We start from the raw sequence: 26558 nt of genomic DNA, 5'->3' as shown, positions 1-26558 counted from the left end.
GCACAGAATTTCACTCTGTACACCAGTCAGCCTATCTAGAGATAAAACCTGTGCCCTTGGTCTCGTTTGCACCATGCCCTGTCCAACTGAGCTAACTGGCCATACAGCCCCATCAGCTGGACAAATGAGAAACACAAAGAAAGAAAACAAGTGTATCGGATGATTTAGGGAGATCAGATGGGAAACAAAGCAGCTCTTTGCTTTTAAAACCAACCTAGTCAATCCAAACACAACCACAGAGCTAAACAGATTTCTTATATTTGGGACCACATGCTTCTAGATCAGCACGGTCTGGTTGCACGCTCAGATCCATCACGCTGGAAGGTACTGGCGTATCTGCATGCACTTGGAGTCCTAGAGTCAGGGAGAAATGCACCTTTTCACGGATCAGAATCTTTTTAAGCACATCCAAGCAGAATCTGTATGTGAAATTGGTATTAGCATTTCTCCGAGTTAGCACTGTGTGTACTAGAAGCTAGTGAGGAAATCCATGGGCTAGTATGCTATTCTGCTCCTGACAGATGACAGGAGCTGAGTCCAGGAACTTGGGCAAGAAGGACCACATTCCAGTCCTTCATTAGGCAAGAGGTGGATGTTTGAATCACATAATTCCAGGAGGAAACATAAGCTTTCAAAAGACAATCCAGGCACTTCATTTATTTGAGGCCTCTGTTATGACTCCTGGGCCACAGATAACTACTTTCAACAAATTCTCACTCTTCATTAGTGGAAAACACGTTCTTCTAATCCCCACGAATTACCCAACACCTGGAATGAAGCGGACTTCTCTCACCACACTCATTTGCTTTCCTTCCGGTGGGATATCCCAGGTTCAGAAGGTGACCACCAGTACTTGCTGAACTGCGTGCACAATTCCCAGTGTGGCCGAGACTGCTAGCTAGCCCCGCCATGTCCCTTCTCCCCTTCCTCTGCATTTCTAGATGGGCTGATGGCTGCCCAGAACAACCCCCTGCCTCCTTACTTCCCTGGCACCTAGATTTGGCTGTGTCACCTAAGTTCTGGCCAGTGCAATGTGAGAGGGATGTGTCAACTTCTAGGGTCCCACAAACGTGTCCTTACTGGGGAGGGGAGGGTGTTGCTCTTTAACTTGCCCCTTTCCCTCCTTCCTGTTGGCTGGAGCTGGAGCCAGCTTGGACCGTGAGGAAGAAATTACACGCTAAAGGTGGTGGAGAGAGATGGAGCCTAACACGCGGAGTGCCCTCCCATCTCCAGACTGCCTCCCTCCAGTCTTATGATACATGAGAGACACTAAGTTTTATGAATTCATGTTGTTTCTTCAAATTTTGGTAATAATGCTCCAGCATAATTTGTCAAAATTGTGCTGTGGACAAGTTGTCCTGGTTTTTTTCCCAGGTCACCTTTGGTTACTTTGTTCTGAGGGCACCTCTCTGGTCTCTTACCACCTGTTCTGGTCCTCAGTGTCCAGGCCCCCCACGTGGGGGCCAACCTCACCAAGGCGTACCTGCAAGCTATCAGGTGGACAAGGGCCTAACGTACAAATTCACGCTGAGGCTGTGGTGTTCAGCCCTGGCTGAGCATCAGACCATCCGTAGAGCCTTGTAAAAATAAACATGCCTTGGCCCTACTTCAGCATATCTAGGATGCAGATAGCTGCATCTTTGGAAAGGTTGGCAGGTGATTCTGATGTGCAGCTGCAGTTAAGAACCACGGCTCCAAGGTGCTGATGACGGATAATGGCGCAATGCGGTATCGTCAACCGCACTCACGCTTCATGGATAAGTCACTGCTGGACAGACTTCCATCAGTTACCTCTGCTCAGAGGCCTACTGCACGGTTACAAATGGCCGTGCCTCCTCCCTGCTCTCCAGAGCTGGAACTTTGCGCCTCCCTCTTCCAACGATCTGTGATGCATCCGTTTGTTACCACACGGTGGAGAATGCCTCGCTTAATGTATTACTTCTCCCAGAGGCATTTGTATTTCAACAGGGAATAATGCTTTAATCTCAGGGAATGGGCTCCTCACAGTGCAACGTCGGGAATTAAGGAAGTCCGTTGAGAAGGTATTTTGGAAGAGGGGCCTTTCTCCAGTTCCCTGAAACACATTCTCTTTATTGGGTCATAGCGCCAATTCTACTTGGTGGTACTTCCAAAAAAAAAAAAAATCAGTGGGCCTGTTTCAGAAGATGAGGCTTCTAGGGAAAAGAAGAACCTTCTTTCTTCATTTTTCCTCATATGGTGTTTGGAATCCCCCTCAGCCCTCACACTTTCTCCTGTCCCCTTGAGAAGCAGTGCCATTCATCCCTAATTCAGCCACAGTGAGATGGCAAGAGAACGCGTGTTAAAAGAGCACAGTACGCTGTTCTGAATATCCTTTCATGCCTGGAATATCATCTTGAAACATGGAACAGAGGGTCACTTAGAGACTGGTTCTCTGTTACAGCACAGAGACAGGCAGGCAAATCAATATTTTCATACATCTAGCCGTCTTTTACGAACCTGGCCTAATTAAGATTCTGCTGTGTCTTAGGTAATCCTTAATAATTCACTGGCTTCCCTTCTCAACTGTTTAAACGGTTTCTCTTTACTTTTATTCTCTCATTCCAGATTCTGTAAATACCTACCTCATCGGGCTATTACAAAAATCGAACTAAATAAGAGGTTTGAAAGTGCTCTAAAAATTGTAAAGCTCTCTACAAATGTATATCCGTGTTTCTGAAATAGGGAATAAATTCTTTGTGTAGCTGTGCTTCGAATCTTTGATGGAGAGAAGAAGGTGATGAGCGAGAAATAGGGCCCTGGCATCCAGTCCTTTATTCCTCAATTCTAATTATTAGCACACCGTCTCTGCTAACTAGGATAAAAGGAAGAGCTTTTGTTCTTTCCCCATTACAGAAATGCATTGAATTGTCTGTGGAGATTTATTTTTTTTTAACCATCACAAATGTATTATCCTGGAAATAAGGATTTGTAAGGAGGGTGCTCTCACACCTTTGTTGGTGCGAACTGTTCTCAGAGAACAGGCAGAGAGATCACATATAGAAACAGAACCAGTGGGCTAAGTGCAACCTCCACTAATTGTTTATTTTCTTTCCAAAGTGGCAAGAAATTGTTGGAGTTTCATACTTCATTTTATATACAAATTGAGGTCCTGGGGGAGAGTATTCTTCATGTGAACAGCTCGCCCAGTTACAGGAGAAAACTGAGTAACAATAAAAGCCTAAGGGACAGCATTTAATATTTCCAGCATTTCACATGAGCTTCTGACACTCAGGTCTTCAAGGGGAAAGCTGATTTATACCTCCAGTCCTTAGACAATGTAAAGGTGAGGTCAGGCGTAGGCATCCTTCATCCCTTCCCCTGGTGCTCACAGGTCCCTTGGGCAAGGTGGAATCAAAGCATTTCAAATGGTAGAGGTCACAGGAGTGACACTATAAGAGGTAAGAGAGCACAGCCTCCTTCCTCTATCAATGGGTCTGACGCCCATATATCTTCATATTGCCGTTGTTCCCACTTGAAAAATTACACGCCGTCGGTTTTACTTTTCCTTCCCTTCCTATTCTTAAAACAGGATTTCCACCCCCAATCGAAAGTGTAATTTATGTCAAGAATGATGATTATGTGTTTCTGATTATTTTTTAAAAAGGCAAAACCTTTAACATAAATGCAGGACAACAGGTGTCTTGTTTTATGGCCTTGTACCTTTCCAACCTTATAAATTAAAATCATGTCTGCACTTTCTGTGTCTTTGCACCGATCTGAAGCTGTCTTTCTGGGACGTCCTGGGAATTCCGTGCTCTCTGGCACAAGGCCTCCCACATGGTAGGTTCCAAATAGATTTTTCCTGATTCGATTTCATCTGCAGGTCTTTATCCAATTCTGGTTATGCCCAGTGATATAACAGTATTCTGTAAATTGCTGCCCAAATTTATAACCTGGGCTTCTGACCCCCAATTTCATAATGGGATTGCATACTCTTTGTTACTTGTGAAGTAAAACAAATCTCCAGTGGAAAGAGGCAACTGTTTCTGTGGGTTCCCTTCCAATGCAGGAAGAGCTTAAGCAGAATTAGACCTGTGGTACAACGAAGTACAATATTAGAGTTGCAAATGAGTCCTGAAATTGCATAAAGACTACAGATTATTAAAATATTCATCAAATGGTACCTAATTCAAACATGTTAAGTGTTTTCAATAACATTGTTTCACATTATTCTACACAGATTTCTTCTTTCTTTTCTGGATTCCTCTGACATACACCCTTCATATCAAGCTTAGGAATTTTGTGTATTCAGCCCCTCGGAATGTTTTTTAAAAATCAAATACCGTAGGACTACAAGCAGTCAACCTTTCCCAGTCCTGCAGTACTGCTCTCCAGAGGCAAGCCCTTTCAATTCTTTCATCAATTCTGGTGTGTACTTCCACATTTCTAAATAATATTATTATACAGCTATTTTTTTTATTTATCAATTTCAGACATTATCTATTGATTTCATATCGTGGCAGCAGAGGATTTAACACTCTTATCTCACCCCAACCCTCACACCTCCTCCCGTCATCTTCCCAACGTGATTATACCATCATTTTTAGTTAGTTTAGTTTTAGGGCTTTCATGATTCTAACTATGTAGATTTTATTCACTGCCAGCCCTTATGGCTGCTCTAGAAGCCCAGGGCACAGCTGTCACCCTGGGACTTCCCTTTGTCTCTTTCCTATGTCAGAGTCTCACCTGGATCTAATATCGCCTCTCCTGCTGGACTCCCTCCTTCTGGTGGAGCACATCATCTGGTGGCACCCTGCCAAAGGCTGCCTAGGGGGTAGATTTCTTGAGACCGCGCATGTCTGAAAACCTCTTTATTCTGCCTTTGCCCTTGATTGACAGTTTGTGTGTAAGAATGCTGATGGAACTTATTTCACCTTAGAATTTGGATAGTTTTGCTTCATTGACTTCCAGCGTCTAGTGTTGTTGTGGAGGAGTTCAGTGCCATCTGATTCTTCATTCTTTGTGTAGAACCTATTTTCCCCCTGATTCAGAAGCTTTTACAAGCTTCGCATTATTGGTTGTGTCCCAAGATTTCACAGTGATTATCAAGGTATGGGTCTGTCTTCATTCGTGTTCTAGGTGTATGGAGGACCCTTTTGATCGGAAGACTCGTAGTCTTCATTTTGAGAAATTTCATCATTTCTTTGATCATTTCCTTCTCTTTATTTTCTGTGTTTTAATATTTTTGGGTCTTCTGTTTTCCTTGATCTTTTTGCCCAATTTCTTAAAGATTTCCTCAATTATATCTCCCAACTCATCTATTGATTTTGTTTTCAATTTTTGCTGTCATATATTTAATTTCTGACTCCCCTTTCTTGCTGTCTGATGATTCCTTTTTAAGCATCCTATCTCATGGATGTACTGTCTTCTCATCCCTCTGAGAATATTAATGATGGCTTGTTTGTTTGTTTCCTTTGGTTTTTCATTTTCTTTTCTGCACCCTACGTTAGTTCTGTTTCCCCTGAGTTCCTTTTTATCTGTTACATGTTTTGGTCTTTGTCTTGCATGTTGGAAACTTTTCTGCAAAGTCTGGTGATCCTTAGATTCTGCTTATATTTAAAAGTGAAGCACCAAGGGCAGATTAAAAACTTCTGTGTACCAAGGTGGAACATATCAGCTGGTGGGCTTCAGTTTAGAAAGCCTGACGTTGAGAGTGATGAGGGGACCCAACCATTTTTGCTTGAGGTCTCCCAAACATCTGTAGCTGTAGGTCTCTAAGGCCATTCATTTTTCCAGAGAAAGATCCATGAGTCTCCCAATGGTGCCATTATACACTACGAGCAGGGTTTTTGGAACTGAGCCGTGAAAGGAAGCTAGGGACCTCGGTGTTCAGGACATGGACTGTTACTTAATTCACCTGTTTTCAGGACAGCTTCCAACTCTCCACCAAACTGTCTGTCCCAAGCTTTGGGACCTCCCTGGTCTCGTTTCCCCATAGAAACTAAACCCCCTGTGCCAGGCTTACCTGACTATGGGAGCAAAAGCGTGATATTATGCTGGAGTCAGAAAACTCTATTTCTCTTGTCAACTCTACAACAAATTAGGCACATTGCTGTGGATAATGTCACCTGCCATTGTTGGGTGAGTCACATAATGACATCAGTGGGTGAGTCACATAATCTAGCTGGTGGGGCTTTCATTTCCCCATTGGTAGAATGAGAGTGGAAAAGACATTTGCTCTATCACCACTGGAGAGCCCTGTGACCTCTCCAGCTAAGAGTTTTTCATTAGGGTACCTTATGGAGATGCTAACATATGTGATGAAACAAGATGGGGACGAGTTCCCTTAAGTGTTACTACCTGCTTAAATCATGCTACTTTGTGGCAGCTGGTCTTACTTACGGAAATCTTAGCTTTGGTAACATAGGATATGCTGCTCACACTCTGCATCCAGAGCCCCCCAGCCCCTTCTTTCCTACATTCCACAAGTTTGGCCCATGAGAGGCCCAGCAAGTCCACTCAGTGGGCAAAGCTTAACAACCCTGTGAACCACAGACCGGGGGGGGGGAGGGAGAGGGGGAGGGGGCGGTGGTCATCCAGGCACCTGCGTCTTCCCCAGGGAATGCCAAAGATCAGATCCCCGTTCAGGGCTGACATCCTGGACAATTCCCAGGCTCTGTCTGGCAGTACTGGTACCATAGCCATGCTTAGCAGAGAGGGTTCATCAAAACCATGAAATTTGAACTGAGAAATCTAGAATCAAAACATTCTTCATCTTAAAAAAAAGTCTTCATCTTGACTTTATGTTATAGTTATGACTATAACATGATTCATTATGCAAATGTGTAGCAAAAAAAAAAAAAGTTCCAAATTTGGAGCTTAAAAACAAAACAAAACAGAAACAAGTTTGTGTCTTGACTCTTCTTTCCAGCTTTTATGAGAAAGTCGCTTACCCTTCCTGAGCCTTATTTTCAGCCTCAGAAGGCTAGACTGGTAAGGCCTTTCTGTCTGTATCAGAATTAAGGAAGTGCCATAAAGGAAACCATTTAACAAACTCTAAATAAAGTGCTATCCAAACAAAGTAGTACTATTACCACTGTTACCCCCGTAGCTATTTGGTCCAGGAAGCCTGAATTCCATGCCGCCCCTCCAAGTCTGTAACACACAGGCAATTCCACAGTTGGCTTTCCAAAAAGGCGCTTTCGTTCTTTTCTTCCTCGAAAACAAATGAATCCGTAACCAGTGTACCCTAGCCATCCAATATGTGCAGCCTCTTTTGTTCATGAACAACCTTAAGGTAATAGACTGGTATGCCCCTGTGACAGAGAAAAATGTTGGAAGGAAATGGGTTTCCATCTGAGGCTTCTAAGGTGTTAAACCAAACAATAACAAGGGAAAAATTACTCAGCTAAACACACCTGACGTGCATTGGCATCCAATATGCCACCCTCCGCGCCAGGCATTATTACTTATCCACCTGCTTCGGAGAAGGGCTGCTCGGAAGAGCTACTCTGCTTTTAACAGACATACATTTTAGGGACTTTTAAATAAACTTATATAGCAACACCGAGCTGCATGTCTTCTAAACTTTGCTTTTTCATCCGTCTGTACCAAGCACCGTGAAGCAAAATGGATGTGCCTTCAGCTTTCTACAGTCCTGGAAAATGAACCAGTCCACTTAACAATAAATGGTGGTTGGTTCAAACACACATGACTGGTCTAGTGAGGAAGAAAAGAAAGTTGAGCTTAATGAAGTCCAGTGTCTGTGTCCCTGTGCATGGACAGGAAAGGACGAGTGTTTTATAACTGTTTATTGGAGTTAATGGTAATAAATTCCTCACTTGTGATGCATTAACTTTAATGTTTTCATTACTTGGTGATTTAGGTTTTCCCTTTTCACATTGTAAATCATGTTGTCCCAGTAGCAGAGCAGGTCGAGTGCCTGCCATAATGTTCATAATGCTCAGTGGGGAAAGGAATGTTCTCTCTCTCTCCCGCACGGTCTGACAAAAGACACTTTGCGTCATTCCGATTTGCTACTTTCTAAATAAGCAATAAAGACAGACAGACGGATGCATCTGACAGCAGCCTAGCCGAATGTGACAGAGTCTAGTTTAGATCCAGGGAAGGACAGGTCTCCATAGTAACTTTCCAAATGTATTTGGTGCTGAAGGTTCCTTTTTTCTTTTTTCTTTTTCTTTTTTTTTTTCCCTCTCTGTTTGCTGAGTGTGAGCCCTCAGTTAATGAGCTGTGCAAATAGATATTGAGATTTAGTGTTTTTGTTTTGCAATTACAGACTTGGTGGTTTGGTTGGAAACTTTTGGGTCTAGAAACATCACCCTCATTTTCCCCTCTCTAATTTTATCCCTTACAAAGTTCGACTTACTTCAAACCTGCTTGAGTTTTATCAGATGAAACAGAAGACTCAAAAAACGTTGTAAGCCTCAAATGTGTAACTTAAAAGAAAAGGGGGCAAATTTTGCCCTAAAGGTTCCTTAACGTAGTCGTCATTTTTCTGTCTGATCCCATACAGCTGCACAGAGACACCCAGGGAGCTAGCAGGGAGTGAGGTCTGGCTTGGGAGTTTTGCTTTGTCCGGTAGATGGTGGATGATACATACCAGGTCAAAGCCACAATGCTAAGATCATTGCATTCCCATCAAGTTCTTCCTGATGGGGTGTGAGAGTTCTCATTAGATCACCCACCCTGAAATACCCCCCGAGAATCACGATAATTAGTTCCTGAGTCTTCTTTTTTATTTTCTGCTTTGTTTGCTTTAAAAGTTTTCTCAATGCAGCGCTCTGATGATATCCGGGTGTCTTTAACTAGAGAGACACAGAGAAAGCGAAATTATTATCATTTGATTTCTCTTTGAAATCTTTTGGTTCGGAGAGTAACTGAAATAGAGACCCCAGGATGCTGGTACACTAATCCCCAGCTTTCACCATCAGCTGCATTAAGTGCCCAGACACACATAGGACATCTGGATACAGGATGCCGAACAGATGTGCCTGCGGAAGTTCAAAGAGAAAAATACCATTTTTTCAGGGAAACAGGAGAATAAGACTAGAGAAATGCTATCAGAAGAGGTCAAGTTCTCAGCCACTCAAGGTCTGTAGCTCAAAAATGGCTTTCCGCAGCTATTTCTGAAAAGTATTTGGTTATCCATTTGTTAAGTTGTTGGCGTTTTGGCTCAGTCCGTTGTCCATTTATGGCTTCCTCAGGATCCCATCCTTTGATGCTCTCCTGAAGACAGATCAGGTCTGAGGTGAAGACAGGTGGTGTCTCAACAAGGCTGTGAAATAAGCTCAGAATGTAATTCTCTCCAGTTGAAGTTCATGGCCTTTTTTCCTAATTTTCCCCCCAAACTCTCTTTGCCCCTCTTCCTATCATTCTTAGTCCTGTTATTCATCCTGGCTTCTGCACTGCCCACTTCCTCCTTGCTCTCTTGGCTAAAGCTTCTTTCTTCCCACCCTTTCTTTTTTTCTTTTTTCATATTACCAATCTTTTTTTAAAGATTTTATTTATTTATTTGACAGAGATAGAGACAGCCAGGGAGAGAGGGAACACAAGCAGGGAGAGTGGGAGAGGAAGAAGCAGGCTCATAGCGGAGGAGCCTGATGTGGGGCTCGATCCCATAACGCCGGGATCACGCCCTGAGCCGAAGGCAGACGCTTTAACCACTGTGCCATCCAGGCGCCCCTCATATTACCAATCTTAAGATTAAAACTGTGAATATACAGCAGAACAGAAATTACCATTTGTGGCTTCGGTGAAAATGATTTATCTAACAAATATTCACTCCCATATTGCCTTCTTAGCCCACAAATCCCATTAGACTAGAAGTGGTTTCAGTTCAGCTTAACAAACACTTACTGGGCACCTACTGTGTGTTCTAGGCCCCTGGGGATACGGGAAGAACCAATGAATAATGATTGTATTGCCCTCTATGAAAGGGACCAGCATTCCCACCAGCAGCGTTTCTTCAGGTTTCAAGAAATTAAATAATTAGCACCAAACTCCTTAGCCTTTACTGTGGTGTATTTTGGGGAAGGATCCTTCTTAATCCCACATCAGTTCAACAATTACTTAAAGTACACCCTCGCCCTGATGGGTCTCAGCTGTTGACATGTTCCAGTTGCTCCTCAGTCTAATTCTTATTCTCCTTACCTAGAAAGCTGTGGGGCACACAATGCCCATCCCACTAAGTGCACAGCTGTATTGGATTCTTCTTTGTTCCCCCATTTCGATCCAGGTACTATGATGTTTGTTCACTGAGTTTCTTACACAGTGTCATGTCTCTTCTCTGAATGCAAGATCTACTTTTACCCTCCTTCCCCTTTCTAGACCATCCTCCCTAATGTCTTCTACCTAGAGCCAAGGCTACATTCCTTTTCCCAGAAGTAGCCCCTTTTCGATTTCCTTGTTCATAGTAGCTTTACTTAGTAACTAAGGTCTAATGTAAACCTAAGCAAAGAGGCAAGATTGGAGAGTGTTGGAGAAAAGTTTCAGGGCCCCTGGGAGCCAAGACCGGGTTAAAATAATGCCCTCGAGAAAATGGTATTAGAGCACAAAAGAGGGAGTATATAATTCTATGTGGGGAAAATAGATCCAGAGAAGGTGTGACGTTTGAACGGAGTCTTAAAGGAGCATGCCCTACTTGGAAAATGGAAAGAGAGAAAGAGGAACGCCCAACCAGGAAAAACAGATGAGCAAAGTTCTGCAGTATGAAGTACATGGCATGCTCCAGAAGGCTATCTGTTACTGACTGTTCCTGGAGTATCAGGAGGTGTGGGGGATGGAAGGAAATGGAACGGGAAAGTAGGCGAGACCAAAATAAAGTTTCCGTACGCTAGAGAGTTTGAGTTTCATCTTCTAAGTAGTGAGGAACCATTAAAAGCTTTAAACTGGAATGTGACATGACCACATCTATGTTTCAGAAGAATGATTTCTGGCTACAGTATGGTAGACAGGTAGAAGGTAAACCAATAAAAAAGTGATTCCAAACCCAGGCAAGTCTCTTTTCTTTTGCTTTCCTTTTCTCTCTGTTCTTATTACGGTCCAGGGGAGTAGGAAATAAATAGATTTGGAAATGATATTTTGTCATTCACTTTATAGAGATGCCTTCCAGTGACACATGTGTAATGGTGATCTGCCTCGGGACAAGGAGGGAATGCAGTGATCCTTCCAAGTTTGTAAAAAGACAATTTGGCATTTTACATCCTCCCCGCCTCCTTATTGGAGTCACGGGGCCACTTGAGCACTGCTGCCTCGATTTGTACCCGGATTCTAACTCTGCACAGTTGCTACTGACTGTGGTTTGGCTGCTAAAGAGACTTCGGGTAGTTTGGATCTTTGTGGTTCTATATTAAGGATGGATTCCTCAGATAAAAATAAAGCTGAGGGTGCTGGGTTACAGATACACATAATTAATAAAATCAGAAGACACAATAGAAAACCCTTTCTGGGGGCGCCTGGGTTGCTCAGTCATTAAGCGTCTGCCTTCAGCTCAGGGCGTGATCCCGGGGTCCTGGGATCGAGCCCCACATCAGGCTCCTCCGCTAGGAGCCTGCTTCTTCCTCTCCCACTCCCCCTGCTTGTGCTCCCTCTCTCACTGGCTATCTCTCTCTCTGTCAAATAAATAAATAAAATCTTTAAAAAAAAAAAAAAAGAAAACCCTTTCTGGGTTTAAACAGTTTGTGTGGAGATCACGTGAATTCTTGGTTTTTTTCCCCACGGTATCACATGTCCACCAACATTTATACACTCAACCCACTGCCACGGAACACCCACAATTTTGAAGAAACACCGATTTTTTCAAGGACATAAAGTGTTAGGGGAGTTCTTGATTGCCACAATTATAATAGTGCATCTGATGTGTTTCATAACATAGACTGTAGCATAAGTAAGATACACTATAAATTATTTTTCATTGACGTATTCCCTTAAGAAAGCCTATCAGAATGCAGATGAATGATATGATTAGGAAAAACTTTGAATCCATTCTTATTCTAAAAGTAAATTATTCGAAATCTCTGCCCTTTAGATGAACACCTTCAACTGATCAAAAACACCCATGTGTCATGATGCCATGATTGAGAATCAGTGGATTATTATACTGAGTTAGTCATTCTTTAAAGTGAAATATTTACACCTAGAAGATTGTTGCTGATCATTATTACCATTTATTTAGATGCTAGAAATAGTGTGTTGAAGTTGGAAGGGTTTTTTTCTAATATTTTCACTTCTTACAAGTAAAATTCCACTGAAAGTGAAGATGTGGGAGAGGAGCAGCCCCTAAGACCACAGGCCTCTTAGACAATTAGTGTGGACCCTCTTTGTAAGAAGAAGACGGTTCTTCATCCTCCATGAATATTCATGGTTTCTGTATGTTACCTTGTAGCTTGGCATTATTGATGGAACATTTTGTGAAAAGAAACCAATTTTGGATATTTGGCTTAAAAATCTTCTTTCTCTTTTGACAAAGAGAGCATGAGCAAGGGTGGGAATGGGAGAGGGAGAGAATCCCAAGCAGACTCCATGCTCAGTGTAGAGCTGACACAGAGCTCGATCTCATGACCCCAAGATCACCACATGAGTCAGATGCTTAACTGACTAAGCCACTCAGGCACCCCAAAAATATTCTTCCTTTTTAAACCAAGTCCTCTTCCTTAAAGAGTAAACGAACCATGTTCAAGATTCCTGCACAGCCCTACACTGAAGCAGGGCTTCATTCTTCTAGATACCATTCTTGCGTCAGAAGACATCTTCCAAACCTTGGTGACCAAGCACCATTTGTGAGAGCTCTGGGTTGCTTCCTCCTGCATTTTCTTCACCTGCATATCCTTTTCTCACATCCTCATATGTTCTTTCACTGTTCTGTGTCCTGTATATCTGTTGACTTCTTACACTTTACACAGACCTGCCTTGGAAAGCAATTCCACAGATTAGTCAGCCAGCACCTTAAAAAGTACATAAGAAATATAGTATCTTTAAATAATTTTTTGACATCAACGACTAGAATAACCACGCACTGCGTCTGTTTCTTCCCCCTACTTAAATGGGTCTCCTTTTGTGGGAACGTGAGATGGGAAGACCCTGTCTTTCCAGCCACTTCTGAGTGTGTCTCCTCAACTCAGGCTCAGGCTCAGGATGGTGGAAAGTGCATGGGCTGCTCCAGCTGAACAGCCTCCAGCAAGTCCGCCAATCTCACCGAGCCTCAGTTTCCTGATCTTTAAAGTGGAGCTGGTAATAATACATACTTCATAGGGCTGCTGTGAAACTCAAATGAGATGTAAACATGTTTATAAAATGCAGATTAAGGGAATCCTGGGTGGCTCAGTCGGTTAAGCATCCACCTCTTTTTTTTTTTTTTAAGATTTTATTTATTTATTTGACAGAGAGACAGCCAGCAAGAGAGGGAACGCAAGCAGGGCTAGTGGGAGAGGAAGAAGCAGGCTCCCAGCAGAGGAGCCTGATGTGGGGCTCGATCCCAGAACTCCGGGATCACGCCCTGAGCCGAAGGCAGATGCTTAACAACTGAGCCACCCAGGCGCCCCACCCAGGCGTCAAACTCTTGATTTCAACTCAGGGCATGATCTCAGGTTCCTGAGCTCAAGCCCCATGTCAGGCTCTGCAGTCAGAGAGGAGTCTGCCCGTCTCTCTCTCCCTCTGCCCCTCCCCCTGCTTGCTCTCTCTCTCTCTCTCTCTCAAACCAATCAATAAATCTCTTTTAATGCAGATTAAAATGTATTAGTTCTTTTCATTTTTACTAAAACGTATTCGTGTTAATTATTTTGTTCATCAGTCCTCTGCTTTTTTTCTTAGTACTTCTCATTGACCTAGAATCTCTCATGAATTTTCTTTATCCTCAGTATAACACAGTTTCTTCCACAGATTTTTACACTGTCTGGCCTGTTACCTGGATTAACAGGTTTTTATTTTTTAAAGACTTTAAAAAGTTGGCAGGCCAAGAAGAGTCCCTCAAGATCTCTTGAATGTTGTCTCCTGTGCGGGATTGCCAACTGTAGATGTGTGATTTCTTCCCTTTCCCAACCTCCCCAGTCTAGCTCCAGCTGTCCTCATTTTGTTTTCTGGCTTCTTCCACCACAGCTTGTTGAAAAGTTTGACCAAGTCCGTAGTGTTCACTCCCTTCCCTTCATCTGCTATCAGGTATATTCCTCCACGAAATTAACGCTGTCCAAGTGGTCTCTGTATCTCTGAAACTTTCAGATCCTAAGTCTATGACTATTCATGATTTAGAATTTTTCACCTGACATGTGTTATATGTGTTGGTGTTAATTCCTTAATAAGTGAAGCAAAAGGACAGAAAAGTGGAGGAACAAGTGTAAACTTGGGTGGGTATTGATTAGAACCACAGAAGTTAGAGAATTATAGAAGCCTGTCCCAAGAGACTAACAGAGGAAGAGTCATGGAAACCAACTTCCCTGTTAGCATCATGCTCAGAAGTTGAACACTGTCAGCTGGACACCTCAAACTGACTGTCGCTGACTGGTGCCTGAAAAATGAAGAAAAAGCAAAGAGCCACTCAGAAATGCAAGAAGCTGGGGCGCCTGGGTGGCACAGCGGTTAAGCGTCTGCCTCCGGCTCAGGGCGTGATCCCGGCGTTGTGGGATCGAGCCTCACGTCAGGCTCCTCCGCTATGAGCCTGCTTCTTCCTCTCCCACTCCCCCTGCTTGTGTTCCCTCTCTCGCTGGCTGTCTCTATCTCTGTCAAATAAATAAATAAAATCTTTAAAAAAAAAAAAAAAAAAAAGAAATGCAAGAAGCTAAGGAAAAACTGTAAGGAGCTTAGGAAAGAAGGCCACGGATACAAAGCCCACAGAAGCCAAATACAAAGGAGATTGAGGACCAGCGACCACCAGACAGGAGAATACTACCCTCCCCAACCCTCCCTGCAATACTCTCTTCCCTGTGTACGTTTGAGGCATTGTGAAGTATGTGTTTGTCACTTGTCTACAAATGCACATGTGCCAGCAACTTATGAGTGAACTGGAATTGCAGATGGTGCTTCACCATCCCCAGCCTTCAAATATTCAATTTTCTCCACCCTCATCCCCCCAACACCCCAGGGCTCTTGTCACAGGTACTTCAATGGAGGGATTGGTAAACTTCACCCTGCCTGAAATTCACACTGGTACCAGTGTCTAGGCTGGAGTTTGGTCCCTTTTGCAAACAATTGAAAAGGACTTGAATTGAAAGGAAAGGGGAGGATGGGAGACAGCCACAGTTTAAGGAACAGGTTGGGGGGAGGGTGAACAAAAGATGTTTTTTAAAAAAATCATTGCTTTTCATTTCAGGTTGGTTTAGCAAGAAACCAAGCCAGCTGCCTGTCGTGAACGTTCATGGGCACCTGGTTGGTTCTGCAGGGGAAGCAGCCTTTTTGCAGTGAAATTGTGTGTCCTCTTGTGCCGTTAGCCTTGTGCTGTGGTGTTGCCAAGGGATTTCTCCAATTCTCTTTTCTCAGTGGGCTAGAACGCAGCTGATTAAATAGGCCATGACTCACATAAGCTCCCGTGTCTTTTTTATTGACTGCTTTATGGAAATGCATCACACTCTAAAGCGTCCCCATTGTCGTTGCAGTGCAGAGCTAACCGAGGAGTCATGTTTAGCGCTGAGAGATGGAATCCTACTCTGTCGTTTTTTACTGCAGAGCTGGGTGTGGGTGGGATACAAGGGCTTAAAGGCATCGGGATGAGGAGAGAAGGATGTCTGAGAATTTCTTTTATCTTCATCTGCCATGAAAGTTGGGTGGCCATCACTTCTAGGTAACACTTCTCTACTGATCTTATCTTTATGGCCCCACATCCTTCAGCTAAGTGAATCTTTTCTTTACATGGGCTATTCTGGGAGATTCAGTTAAGTGCTGTGGTAGAGAGAGATTATGACACGAATGTAATTCTGTTTTGTGCTGATACAATGTGATACACCCTTAGGTTTATCCAAGAAGGCCATTTATTCCCAATAAATCTAAATCATTTCTATTTTTTCATTAAGATGGTGATATCTTTTTTTCAAGAAATGGACGAAAAGCCTTGATTTTAAAAATTGTATCCTTGAATATAAATGTTTTTGCCTTAAAACAGCAACTCATGCAATTATTTGCGGCTTCTTCCTATTTTTATTATCATCCTGCAAAGCATTTACATACTTTCTATTAGGCATTAAGTGGCTCTGCAGATCCGTTCACTTGCCAGGAGGTGTGGATTCAGGCATACAAGACTCCGCCTGCCTCATCACCCCAGGACCATGGCTAACGTTGTGCATCCTCAAGATCACTGGTTCTTGATCAGTAGGACACTGAGCTGACACCGAAAGAGGAGACAGCTCAATGGCCATGATGGCTTCCCATCTTGGTTGTCTGGATTTATCTGATAGATCATGGAGCTAATGAAATTGAGCTCGGTGAAAACGTACACTGAGAACAATTCTGTTATTGTACTCACCACACAGTGCCTTGTACACAGAAGACAATCACTAGAATTGAGATTGATCTGATTCTATTTCCTAACTTTTCTCCATAGCCATTTCAAACTTTACCTATCATCCCGTTTTGTCCACTTCCCATAGGGGAAACTAGGCAAGAGAACTCATCAGTACCGATTCCTTCTACTAAGAAAGCAACATAACACATCTCGCTAAAACCGCAGTACCTTAAAATACCACATTTTTAGCTCTGGTACCCTTCAGAATCTGTTGGTGAATGACCAAGAGAGTAAATTCAGCAACTCATTCCCTGCCCAGTTTTAGCAAACTAAGTGTGACTCTTCGGGAGAGGAGGTGGTGATGATGCTGACCCTCGTCTCCTAGAATCAGTGACTCAGAGTTCAAACATCTCTGCAGCATTGTGTCTTTGTTTTCTTGGTGGTGGCTTTCTTGGGTTTCGGTTGGTGGGGAGAGAAAAGCCTCATGCTGATAATGTACTGAAAGTAAATGAAATTAAATAAGCGATGCAGTGCTCATCACTACTTCCTTCCCCCCTGGGTAATTCAATTCAAGCTCTCTCTCTGATGGCAACTCGCAGGGACTGTCTCTGTCACCCCGCTGGGGCCTGGAGTCTTAACATCTAAATAAAAGTTTCACTCAAGCATTTTTTATGCTCCTGCCAGCAGGATCAGTGAGCTGGTGTGGGCACATTAATGTAATATTCATACTCACAGACTCTCCCTGCACACGAGGCAATGTCTTCCCATTTTCATAATTATAGATGTTCCATAAAATGGCATTTAGATTTGCATTAAAAAAGGAGGTTTGAATTCTAATAGAACGTTTAACATGTCTTTTATGATTCAGACTCTCGGCATCTTTAACAAGAAGCTATGTCTCTAAGTTTAACAAGACCTTAAAAAAGGAAAAGGAAAAGAAAAAAAAAAAAAACCTGGAAGATGAGATGGATCCTCCAAGCTTAGGAGATCCTGTTTTTCTCATCCCCTCTGTCTTTCATTGAATTTTTAGGGCTCTAGGAGCAATTTTTGGCAGTGCTGCAGAGAAGATGGGGTCTCCTGCAAAAGGGCCTTCCTTCTGAGCCATGCCAGGTCCTCGACCCGGCCACTCCAGCCTCAGTGGTTCAGTTTCTGTTTTCTTGGAGAGCATTTTCAGAGAAGTATTAGAATTTTCAGAGGGGTAGGAGAAATGAAAGGATCCTAGACAAATGAACTTCCCTTTGCTGCTCCTCATCTCACGTGTGCACCCTGAGACCCATCTGGGAGGATTTATAGCGGCCAACACACAAATGAACATAGTCCATGAACAAGAAAGTTGACAGTAAGGACAAATAGAAAGAATCAGGCACTTTGGGGCGCCTGGGTGGCACAGCGGTTAAGCGTCTGCCTTCGGCTCAGGGCGTGATCCCGGCGTTGTGGGATCGAGCCCCACATCAGGCTCCTCTGCTATGAGCCTGCTTCTCCCACTCCCACTCTCCCTGCTTGTGTTCCCTTTCTCGCTGACTGTCTCTATCTCTGTCGAATAAATAAATAAAATCTTTAAAAAAAAAAAAAAAGAATCAGGCACTTTGACACACTAAAAAAGAAAAACTCTTCGGATCTCTATGTTTAAAACTAAGTTCGCAACCACTTAGACGCAAAAGGGAAAATCTTAGTTGCATTTTAAACTGTTTAAAAATGTTATTTTTAAACAAGAAATAGTTTAAACAAGAAGTGCCAGCTCATGGCCACCCCTGAATTAAGTCTTAGTTATTGTAAATTTCAAAAAAAATTGTGCAATTGAAAAAAAACAATTATTGCCCCCAAAAGTCTCAAGATACTGTATCGTATGGGGTTGTGCCTTAATTTGATTTGCATTTTGTGTTGATTTCTAAATCTATTAAGGGAAACCAAAGGAGCTTTGGTTTTGGAGACTAAAAAGAATAAACATTAGGATTCTGCTAAGCCACTCCCTTTATTTCTCCTAATTAAGAAATATGGACTTGGGGGCCCCTGGCTGGCTCTGTTGGAAGAGCACGCAACTCTTGATCTCGGGGTCATGAGTTCGAGCCCCATGTTGGGTATAGAGATTCCAAAAAATAATAATAAGCTTTAAAAAAAGAAATATGGACTTGTATTTTTTATAAATTTTTTTGAGATTTTATTTATTTGTCAGAAGGGGAGAGAGCACAAGCAGGTGGAACGGCAGGCAGAGGAAGAAACAAGCTCCCCGCTGAGCAAGGAGCCCATATGGGACCCTGGGATCATGACCTGACCCCGAAGGCAAACGCTTAACCAACTGAGCTGCCCAGGCGTCCCTGGACTTGTATGTTTTTAGTGTTTTGTTGTTGCTGTTCTTGTTTCACTTTATTTTTTGAGGAGTCAGCTCCTTCTCTTTTGCCCTTTACCCCCCCTTCTGTAAAGTACGTGTAAACCCCAGTAGCAAAAGGTGGATGAGCATCTTTACTTCTCAATAAATTTATATCTAACGAGGCTAATTGCAAGTCAAGGACGTTAGCAGCCTACATTCAAAGTCCGATGCCAGTTCCAGAGTCTTCTCTTGGTAAAGGCTTCAACCATTCTTAGACTCTTCCCCATAACTTGGACAAAACCAGGGTATGGTACTTACTGCCAGTTCATCTTGCATAGTCCTTCTTTGTGCATAAAAACTTAATAAAATTTATGTTCACGAGGTGGCTTTCTGTTTTGTTGTTGTTTCTTTTCTTTTTCTTTTTCTTTTTTTTTTTTTTTTTTTGCAAGTGAGTGTGTGTTTATTGCTGTCACGGAGGTGGCTGCATTTATGGTGAACTCTGCCACTCACTAAGCCTCTCTCTGCTGGTAGCTATTCATTTGACTTTTGATTATCTTGATGTGGATTATCCAATTTGGAGCTTATATCCACAGCAAATTCTTAATTCTCTGGAGTCCTTTTCTTGCCAATCAGTACATAGTTAGGCTACTTCCCCTTGCACAAACTAATGTACGTTTCGATCATTATAAGTGATTTTAGCATTATAGTTAGGAAGAAAGAAAATTTACTTTTTCCCCCCAATCGTATAAAAATTGTTTTATTTTGTGCTGTGTTTAAGCAACTGTCCTTCTGCACCCCCTTCATGAATGTGGATTATCTAAAGGAGCCTAAATAAATGGAAATTCTGTCAGGTTTCAACAAAGCACTCTGCTGTTGTTCCTTTTAGGAGTGGAAGACATCATAAGAGGAGCTCAAGACCTTGATAACGTCATCAAGCAAGGATACTTGGAGAAGAAAAGCAAAGGTACTGACCAGACCCACAGGACTCAGAACATTCCAAGAAGGGAAGGGAAATGAGGAAAAAAGAGGGCTAACATGGCAGGTGATTTTTCTATGCCCAATTCTGTGCTCAGGAGGGGGAAGGCCAAAAGGAAGGCAGGAGAGGAAAAGAAGTCTGGTGTTTGTGTATAGGCCGAAGAGAGATGCCCCCAAATCTTCAGGCGATTGTGAGTTTCATCAGGATAGGAACCAGTTCTGCTTTGCTCACCTGGTACACAACAGGTGCTTAGTAAACACCTGTTGAATGAATGAGTGATGAGATTCTTGTTCCCATCTCTCGGTGTGCTCCCACAGAGTAAAACTATGTTGCCAAGAGTTTCATTTTACATCCTGTGTGAAGCAGCCCAGTTTCACATATCAGAGAAGCCCAACTCTCGACCTGTCCCTCACTGGATTAAAATAGATACTGCTACACTAACCAAGCCCAGGGTCCCAGGTTTAACACTCGAAAGGCAAATGGCCTTAGTACAACGAAAGCCTTTCTCGTGCCCGTGGCCTGGAGCATCAGCTTGGTTTACTAAAAGGCACCACATGGAAGTATCATAGAGAATTTGAAAAGTGCCAGATGAGATCAGAACCTGAAAGCTGTAAAGGAAGATAAATAGCAGGACAGCCGTGAGGGGTCAGAACAGGCAAACCCTGTTTAGAATTTGGACCTTTAACTGAGCGAGCCCTCTGGACTCTGACTCAATGTGGGATAGCCTGCGGGAGTGAAAGGGAGGGCTTTACAGTCCATTAACCGAGGAAATAAAACAATAACACACTGGACTGTGTGTTGGACTTTACAGACTCGTCCGTGGTTGTAGTTACCTGAATTTATGTCCCTTACTGCTGTTCTGTCTAGATCATAGTTTCTTTGGATCAGAGTGGCAGAAGCGGTGGTGTGTTGTCAGCAGAGGCTTCTTCTACTACTATGCTAATGAGAAAAGTAAGTGTTCTCCATTTGCACAGCAGCGTCTCACTCCTGGATGCAAGTACTTCGTAAATTCTCAAGCACTTAGATCTCAAGATAGCAGTCTTTAACTAACACCCATAAAGGGACATGCTTGGGAAAGAAAGAGGCTTGGGTAAGTAATACCAAAAACTCAGACGCCAATTTAGAAATTATTTCCCCTTTAAACATTAGGGTCGTGTGGTCAGCATATCAAAAGGTTATCTTTGGGGGCGCCTGGGTGGCTCAGTGATTAAGCGTCTGCCTTCGGCTCAGGGCGTGATCCTGACGTTCTGGGATCGAGCCCCACATCAGGGTCCTCCACTGGGAGCCTGCTTCTTCCTCTCCCACTCCCCCTGCTTGTGTTCCCTCTCTTGCTGGCTGTCTCTATCTCTGTCAAATAAATAAATAAAATCTTAAAAAAAAAAAAAAAAAGGTTATCTTTGGGGCGCTTGGGTGGCTCAGTCAGTTAAGCGGCTGACTCTTGGCTTAGGCTCAGGTCATGGGATCAAGCCCCAGGTCGGGGGGAGGGGGGGCGGTGGGGGGGGAGGTGGTCTGCATTCAGCAGGGAGTCTGCTTAAAAGTTCTCTCCCTCTGCCCCTCCCCCACTCACATGCACGCATGCTCTCTCTCTCTCAAATAAATATATCTTTAAAAAATAAAATAAAATGTTAAAAAAGGTTATCTTTTATTATGACTAATAACATAATACTATGAAGGTTGAACACTTTGGCATTCTTTTTTTTTTTTTTTTTTTAAAGAACCTCAAACTCTTTATAGACGTTAAAAATACAGTTAAAATATTGGGGGGAAATCTGAGAAGGATTTGAACAGCTTACCAACAGCCCAGAAATAAAACCCTTGGGTCCCAACTCTCTAAGAATATGCTCTCAACTTTATCCTACTGAATACTGGGACGTAGTCCAGTGGATATGCCTAGAGTCATGGAGTGTTGAGACCCAAATGGTGGCTGTGCCCAAGAGACACCCTCCAGCCAGATGGCAACAGCAGTGAAGTGTTGACTCAGGCCAGAGGCAGCTTCCTAATGAGCCACCACTGAGTCAATCAAGCACAACCCTCACATGCTATCCCTAGAAGACCTCCCATCCATGCTTAACACAGTCGCTAAGTTCGTGAGAAGGAACAGGATATAAGCACAAATTGGAGGGAGCTACAGCTAAATACAAGTTAACAATTGTCATCGCTAGTGAACACAAACTTCCAAAGAGGGGTACCCTCCTGCAGACTCTAATTAGCCCCAGGAATAATTCTATGAAGAGAGAAATAAAGAAAAGCAACGCATCAGTTCGGGGGGGGGTGGCTTCCCTTGGGCTCTGCCACCTTGGCACAGAGGCCAGTGATTTTGAGTAAACCCTTCTTTTTCCTTCCAGTCATTCCCTATTTCTCCCCTCTTCCTGCCTTCCCAGGATTATGCATCTCCCAATGCTTAGATATCTAGTTCCAGGGAATAATCAGATTTCTACCCAATTGCCTTTGGATGTCCCGTACCTCTGGTATTAAGGTAGCAGAAAGAATTGCAGCTTTGCTAAATGACGTGGCATCCTTAAGATTTGCCCTTGGGCTTCATGGCAGTTGGCTCACCCTGCCGTTCTGCCTACCACAGGTATCACTGACTTCATCTTGGGTTCACCCTCTTATATTCCTCAGAGACTTTCCCATCTCGGGGGTGAAGCGTGAAGCCCTACTTGGCAATCATAGCCGCAAAGCCCAAAACCATCGCCAGCTTCCGTCCAACCCGCAGACCCCTCTCCAGCCCAGCAAACACAAGTTCCTCCCTGAATTCTAGGTGTATGAGCCAGCCAGGTGCTATTTTCTTATTTTAAACCTTCAAACTCATATAACATTTATATCATTGTAAAAATGTTCCTTGTTTCCCTTGCATTTAAATAAGTGGTTGGCATATCTGAATATAAAGCCAGGCATCACGCGCATTCATTCAGAATCCACTCTACTCAAGGTGAGAGAGTGGGAGAGGGAGAGACTTGGAGACTTTTATGGACCATTTTGCCGTCAGGGTGAAATAAAACCTGGTGACCAAAGAAACAACAAAACATTTTAGTGGCCAGTTAGAACAAGGAGAGATACTTTAACAAAAAAGATTCTGGTGTCAGAAAGCACTGTTGCATGGCTCCCTTCTCGCCAGTTACTTCTTATTGTGCCCAAGACATTTTTCTTAGCAAGTATAGAGTGTTTGTGTATTTCTTTTAGCTCAACCAGGTAAGGATAGAGTCTTTTTCTTTTCCTAATATTGTCATCACACTGCCACCTTATCATCATCATCCTCAAAAAACACGTATTAAGCAATGCATTGCACATAGCAGGACACAAATCATCACCCATACACTGTGGTTCCTCTCCTCTGTATGCTGTGCCTAAACCACACCAGGAGGACACAAAATTATTGGGAACCAGCCCCTCTTTTCCCCTTCCTAATAGTTTATTTTTTTAAAAAAGGGAGTGACAGGCAGAGTGGTCTCTCCTTTCCTTCCCTTAGTCCTGTTCCTCCTTCTTCATCGCCCAATGATAATTCACAGTACCCTGCTACTTCCCAGTTTGAACTCTGGGAAGGGGGATAAAATACCGAGTTTTAATTATTCTCCCTCTAGCACCAATTCCCACCTGACCAGCAGGAGGGGGAGAGCAGTCTAGCCCAAATGCTACATAGGACAGAGGAAGAGATCCCGGGAACTCATCACGCCCCCTGCGCTGCTGTCCCTCCCCTCAAATGTGAGCTCTGCCGGCCCTGATAATAATATGCTACCGTTCTCTAATAGCCTTCACGAGCCTCACGTTCACCGCCATACTCTCCCTGCTGTAATAATTCCTTCCTTCTGTTATTATAGATCTCCTAACATTCTAATAAATTCTCTGTCTCTGTTGTACTCTTTTGGCAAAATAACCTTTCATGTTGCATTTCCCTAGCTTGGCAGTGATCTCTGCCTCACTGTCACAGTAGCCTCTTCTTAAGCTTCCTTCATAACCTTTCCTTGACTGTTGGGGTTCCTCGGGGATGTAACAGCTGTTTCCATGCTTTTATTTTACATTCCAGAGAAGGTGCCTTCCCTTGGCGGTTGCATCTCTCTAGGGATACAGGGAGCTTTCCTGTCTTGCAGGCAAGCAGCCCAAAGGGACCTTTCTCATTAAGGGCTACAGTGTACGGATGGCCCCCTACCTGCGAAAAGATTCCAAGAAAGAATCCTGCTTTGAACTGACCTCCCAGGATAGGCGCAGCTATGAGGTAGGACGAGCCGAGGAGATGATGATCTTCGTTTGTGCTGTGGTTTCGTTTCATGCTGCATGTGAGCTGGGGGTGCTGTGCTGGGTTCAGTCCTTTCTCTGTCACCTGCTCATTTCTGACCAGGACCTTCTTTCTTGACATGTCTCCACCTTTGCTACGTGATGCCCTCCTTCCTCCTCTCTACCGTCACTCTCATCCTAGATACTGCCTTTGGTTGGCTTCCGCCCCTCACCCCCCCCCCCCCCCGCCTTCCCGGTCTCACTCCAAGAGTAAGAGTCTTGTCTATTAGAGCACACAATCCAGTTCCTTACTCGTCATCTCTGATTTCACACCTTCAATTCCCATTCTCTTTATTTTTTTTTAACTATCTTTACTTCCTTCCATGAAACCCAGAAAAAGAAAAATCTGACTGTAGAATGAAAAATAAGTTATTTTCCCATATTCGTCTTGCTATCCAAAATAATCTTCCTGTGTGTAGAAACATTGGTGACAACAATTAGTAGTAACAATGACACCTGGAGGGACTAGAGTACCTGGGTTAGGGTGGGAAAGGCTTATTCTTCACTGTGTTCATTTTTATATATTTTAACATAATACAGTAGGTAATATAATAAGTAAGGCATTAATTAACTAAAGCAATTTTACAAAAATTCCGACTATGGGAATGTCATGATTTTCTCTGAAAGTATATTTTTACGTGTGTGTGTGTAAATACATACACATATATATGTATATATATGTACACACACAAATATTGTTTCCTGCTTGTTGGCCGTTTTTATCTTATCACAGTTTTACTAAAACAATTTGGAAAAATTTTAGCTAACTTATGAAAAAGAGAAAAGACGTGATAAGGTTAATATTAACCACTTGAGCAACCCTTCGACTCTTCAAATGCTTCCCTGTACTCATCCTTTTATGTTTCTACGGTACCTTAAACCTCGTTTTGATAAAACGACGTAGGTCTTCAATACGGAATTTCAAAAAAAAGGTTTTTTTTTTATTTAAACTAAACTTTTCTAGAGAGTCCTTCATAGCTATATATATATAGATAGATATAACAGATGTATGCACTGGGCATGTATCTAAGTTACTTTTATTATTCAATATTGATGGTGCCTTCTCAAGATAAAAATTTGTATGACAAGTCTAAATCAATTTCCTTAGACATTTCTTATGGAAATGAATTTTTAAGAAATCAAGAATGACAATGTCTATTAATAAGTATTAAGCAGGAATCTAAGTTTCTTATAAGGCACATACCTTTATCTTACCGTAATGGCCAGATAATAAAAATGTTTTTCAAGAACAGTCATTTCAAGTTGATTCATTTAAAATAAAAAGTCACTAAGTCTTGATGCTTGACTGGCTGGTTTTGTGAATCAGAATGTGGAGTTTGTTTACTTCTATTCTTTGGCCCATTGAATCCAAGTCATTATCATGGTCTGTGGATTCTTCCTCTATGATATCCTTTGGATCTTCCCCTTCTTACTTATTCCCACAGCCATCACAATAGTTGTCCCAACCACTTCCCCCAGAGGGCCACTGAAGTAGCCTTCTGGTTGGTCTTCTGTCTCCAATTTCTCCCTTTTCTAATCTCTCCTACCCACAACTCTTGCAAGAATCTCCCACACCTTTTGCTAGAATTTACAGTGGTTTCCTACTGCCTACATTTTAAGTCTGAACTCCTGGTACTCAGAGCCCCTTCACCAATTCCTCCCTGACCCGCAACACTCCCGCCTCACCTGTTACTGTTCTCCCATCAAGTTGATCAGCCTACCTTCCCCCACGCACAGCGATCTCATTCCTAATCATCTGCACATGGTTCTCGCCACCAGGCAGTTTCCACCAACTCTTTTAAAATCCAACCAAAACAGTATTACCTGCACCAGCTTCCCTGTCTTTATTCCAGGCAACAGGAAGTGCTCCTGTGTTCTCTCAGCATCCGACTATTCTCAGATCGCCTACTTTGTAGGTTCCCATTTCAAGTGTGTATCTTGTCTCCATAACTGATACATTGTTCTTTAAAGTCAGGAGTTTGGGTTTGCTTTTTTTTTTTTCCCCCGTAAGCTTTTCTCAAAAAAATGCCTGATGAATGCATGGATAATTGAACATGAAGGTCTGGACTCAATTAGTAGTCAACATTGGGTATACAGAATTATACAGAATTATGAAGGGAAGTATCACCTTGAGTAAGATTTTGATCTTTTGATCTTTTTTCTAAATATTAAGTAGACAGAGAATCCTAGCTTTCAACCTGACTCTGCAGCTTGATTCACAAGGCTCTTCTCTTTGAACCTCCCTATAGGATTCATGGAAATTTTATGAATTCATAAAGGTGATAAATTAATTCACTAATTTTTCTCTAGTTTACAGCTTCTAATCCAGCCGAAGCCAGAGACTGGGTGGATCAAATAAGTTTCTTGTTAAAGGGTAAGTATCATTATTACAGAAACAATACTTACGTGGATTTGCAGTTGAAGTTATATTACGTTAATATAATCCACAGGCTTCAATCTGTATTTTCTTTTCTGTGCATTCTCCCTTCTACTGTCCCTTATATTATAGCAACAAATAGTACCATGTATGAATCCAAAGGTAAAGAAGCCATCAACCTAGAGATGACCTCTGTAGTATTTGCAATCACTAGAGAAGG

At 42.8% G+C, this 26558-nt stretch overlaps 1 protein-coding gene across 1 annotated transcript in view; it reads left to right on the top strand.

Annotated features, from left to right (window-relative positions):
• SKAP1 (src kinase associated phosphoprotein 1) overlaps nt 1-26558 on the top strand; it is a 266257-nt gene that overhangs the window by 198669 nt on the left and 41030 nt on the right. The window contains exons 5-8 of the mRNA XM_057318109.1: nt 19600-19677; nt 20557-20640; nt 23778-23902; nt 26272-26335. Coding sequence (XP_057174092.1) covers nt 19600-19677; nt 20557-20640; nt 23778-23902; nt 26272-26335 — 351 coding nt within the window. The remainder of the gene's footprint in view (nt 1-19599; nt 19678-20556; nt 20641-23777; nt 23903-26271; nt 26336-26558) is intronic.

Source organism: Ursus arctos, unplaced genomic scaffold (assembly GCF_023065955.2).
Source record: "Ursus arctos isolate Adak ecotype North America unplaced genomic scaffold, UrsArc2.0 scaffold_24, whole genome shotgun sequence".
Lineage (NCBI taxonomy): Eukaryota > Metazoa > Chordata > Mammalia > Carnivora > Ursidae > Ursus > Ursus arctos.
The sequence above is the reverse complement of the archived record's forward strand: the minus strand, read 5'-3'. Positions and strand labels throughout refer to the sequence as shown.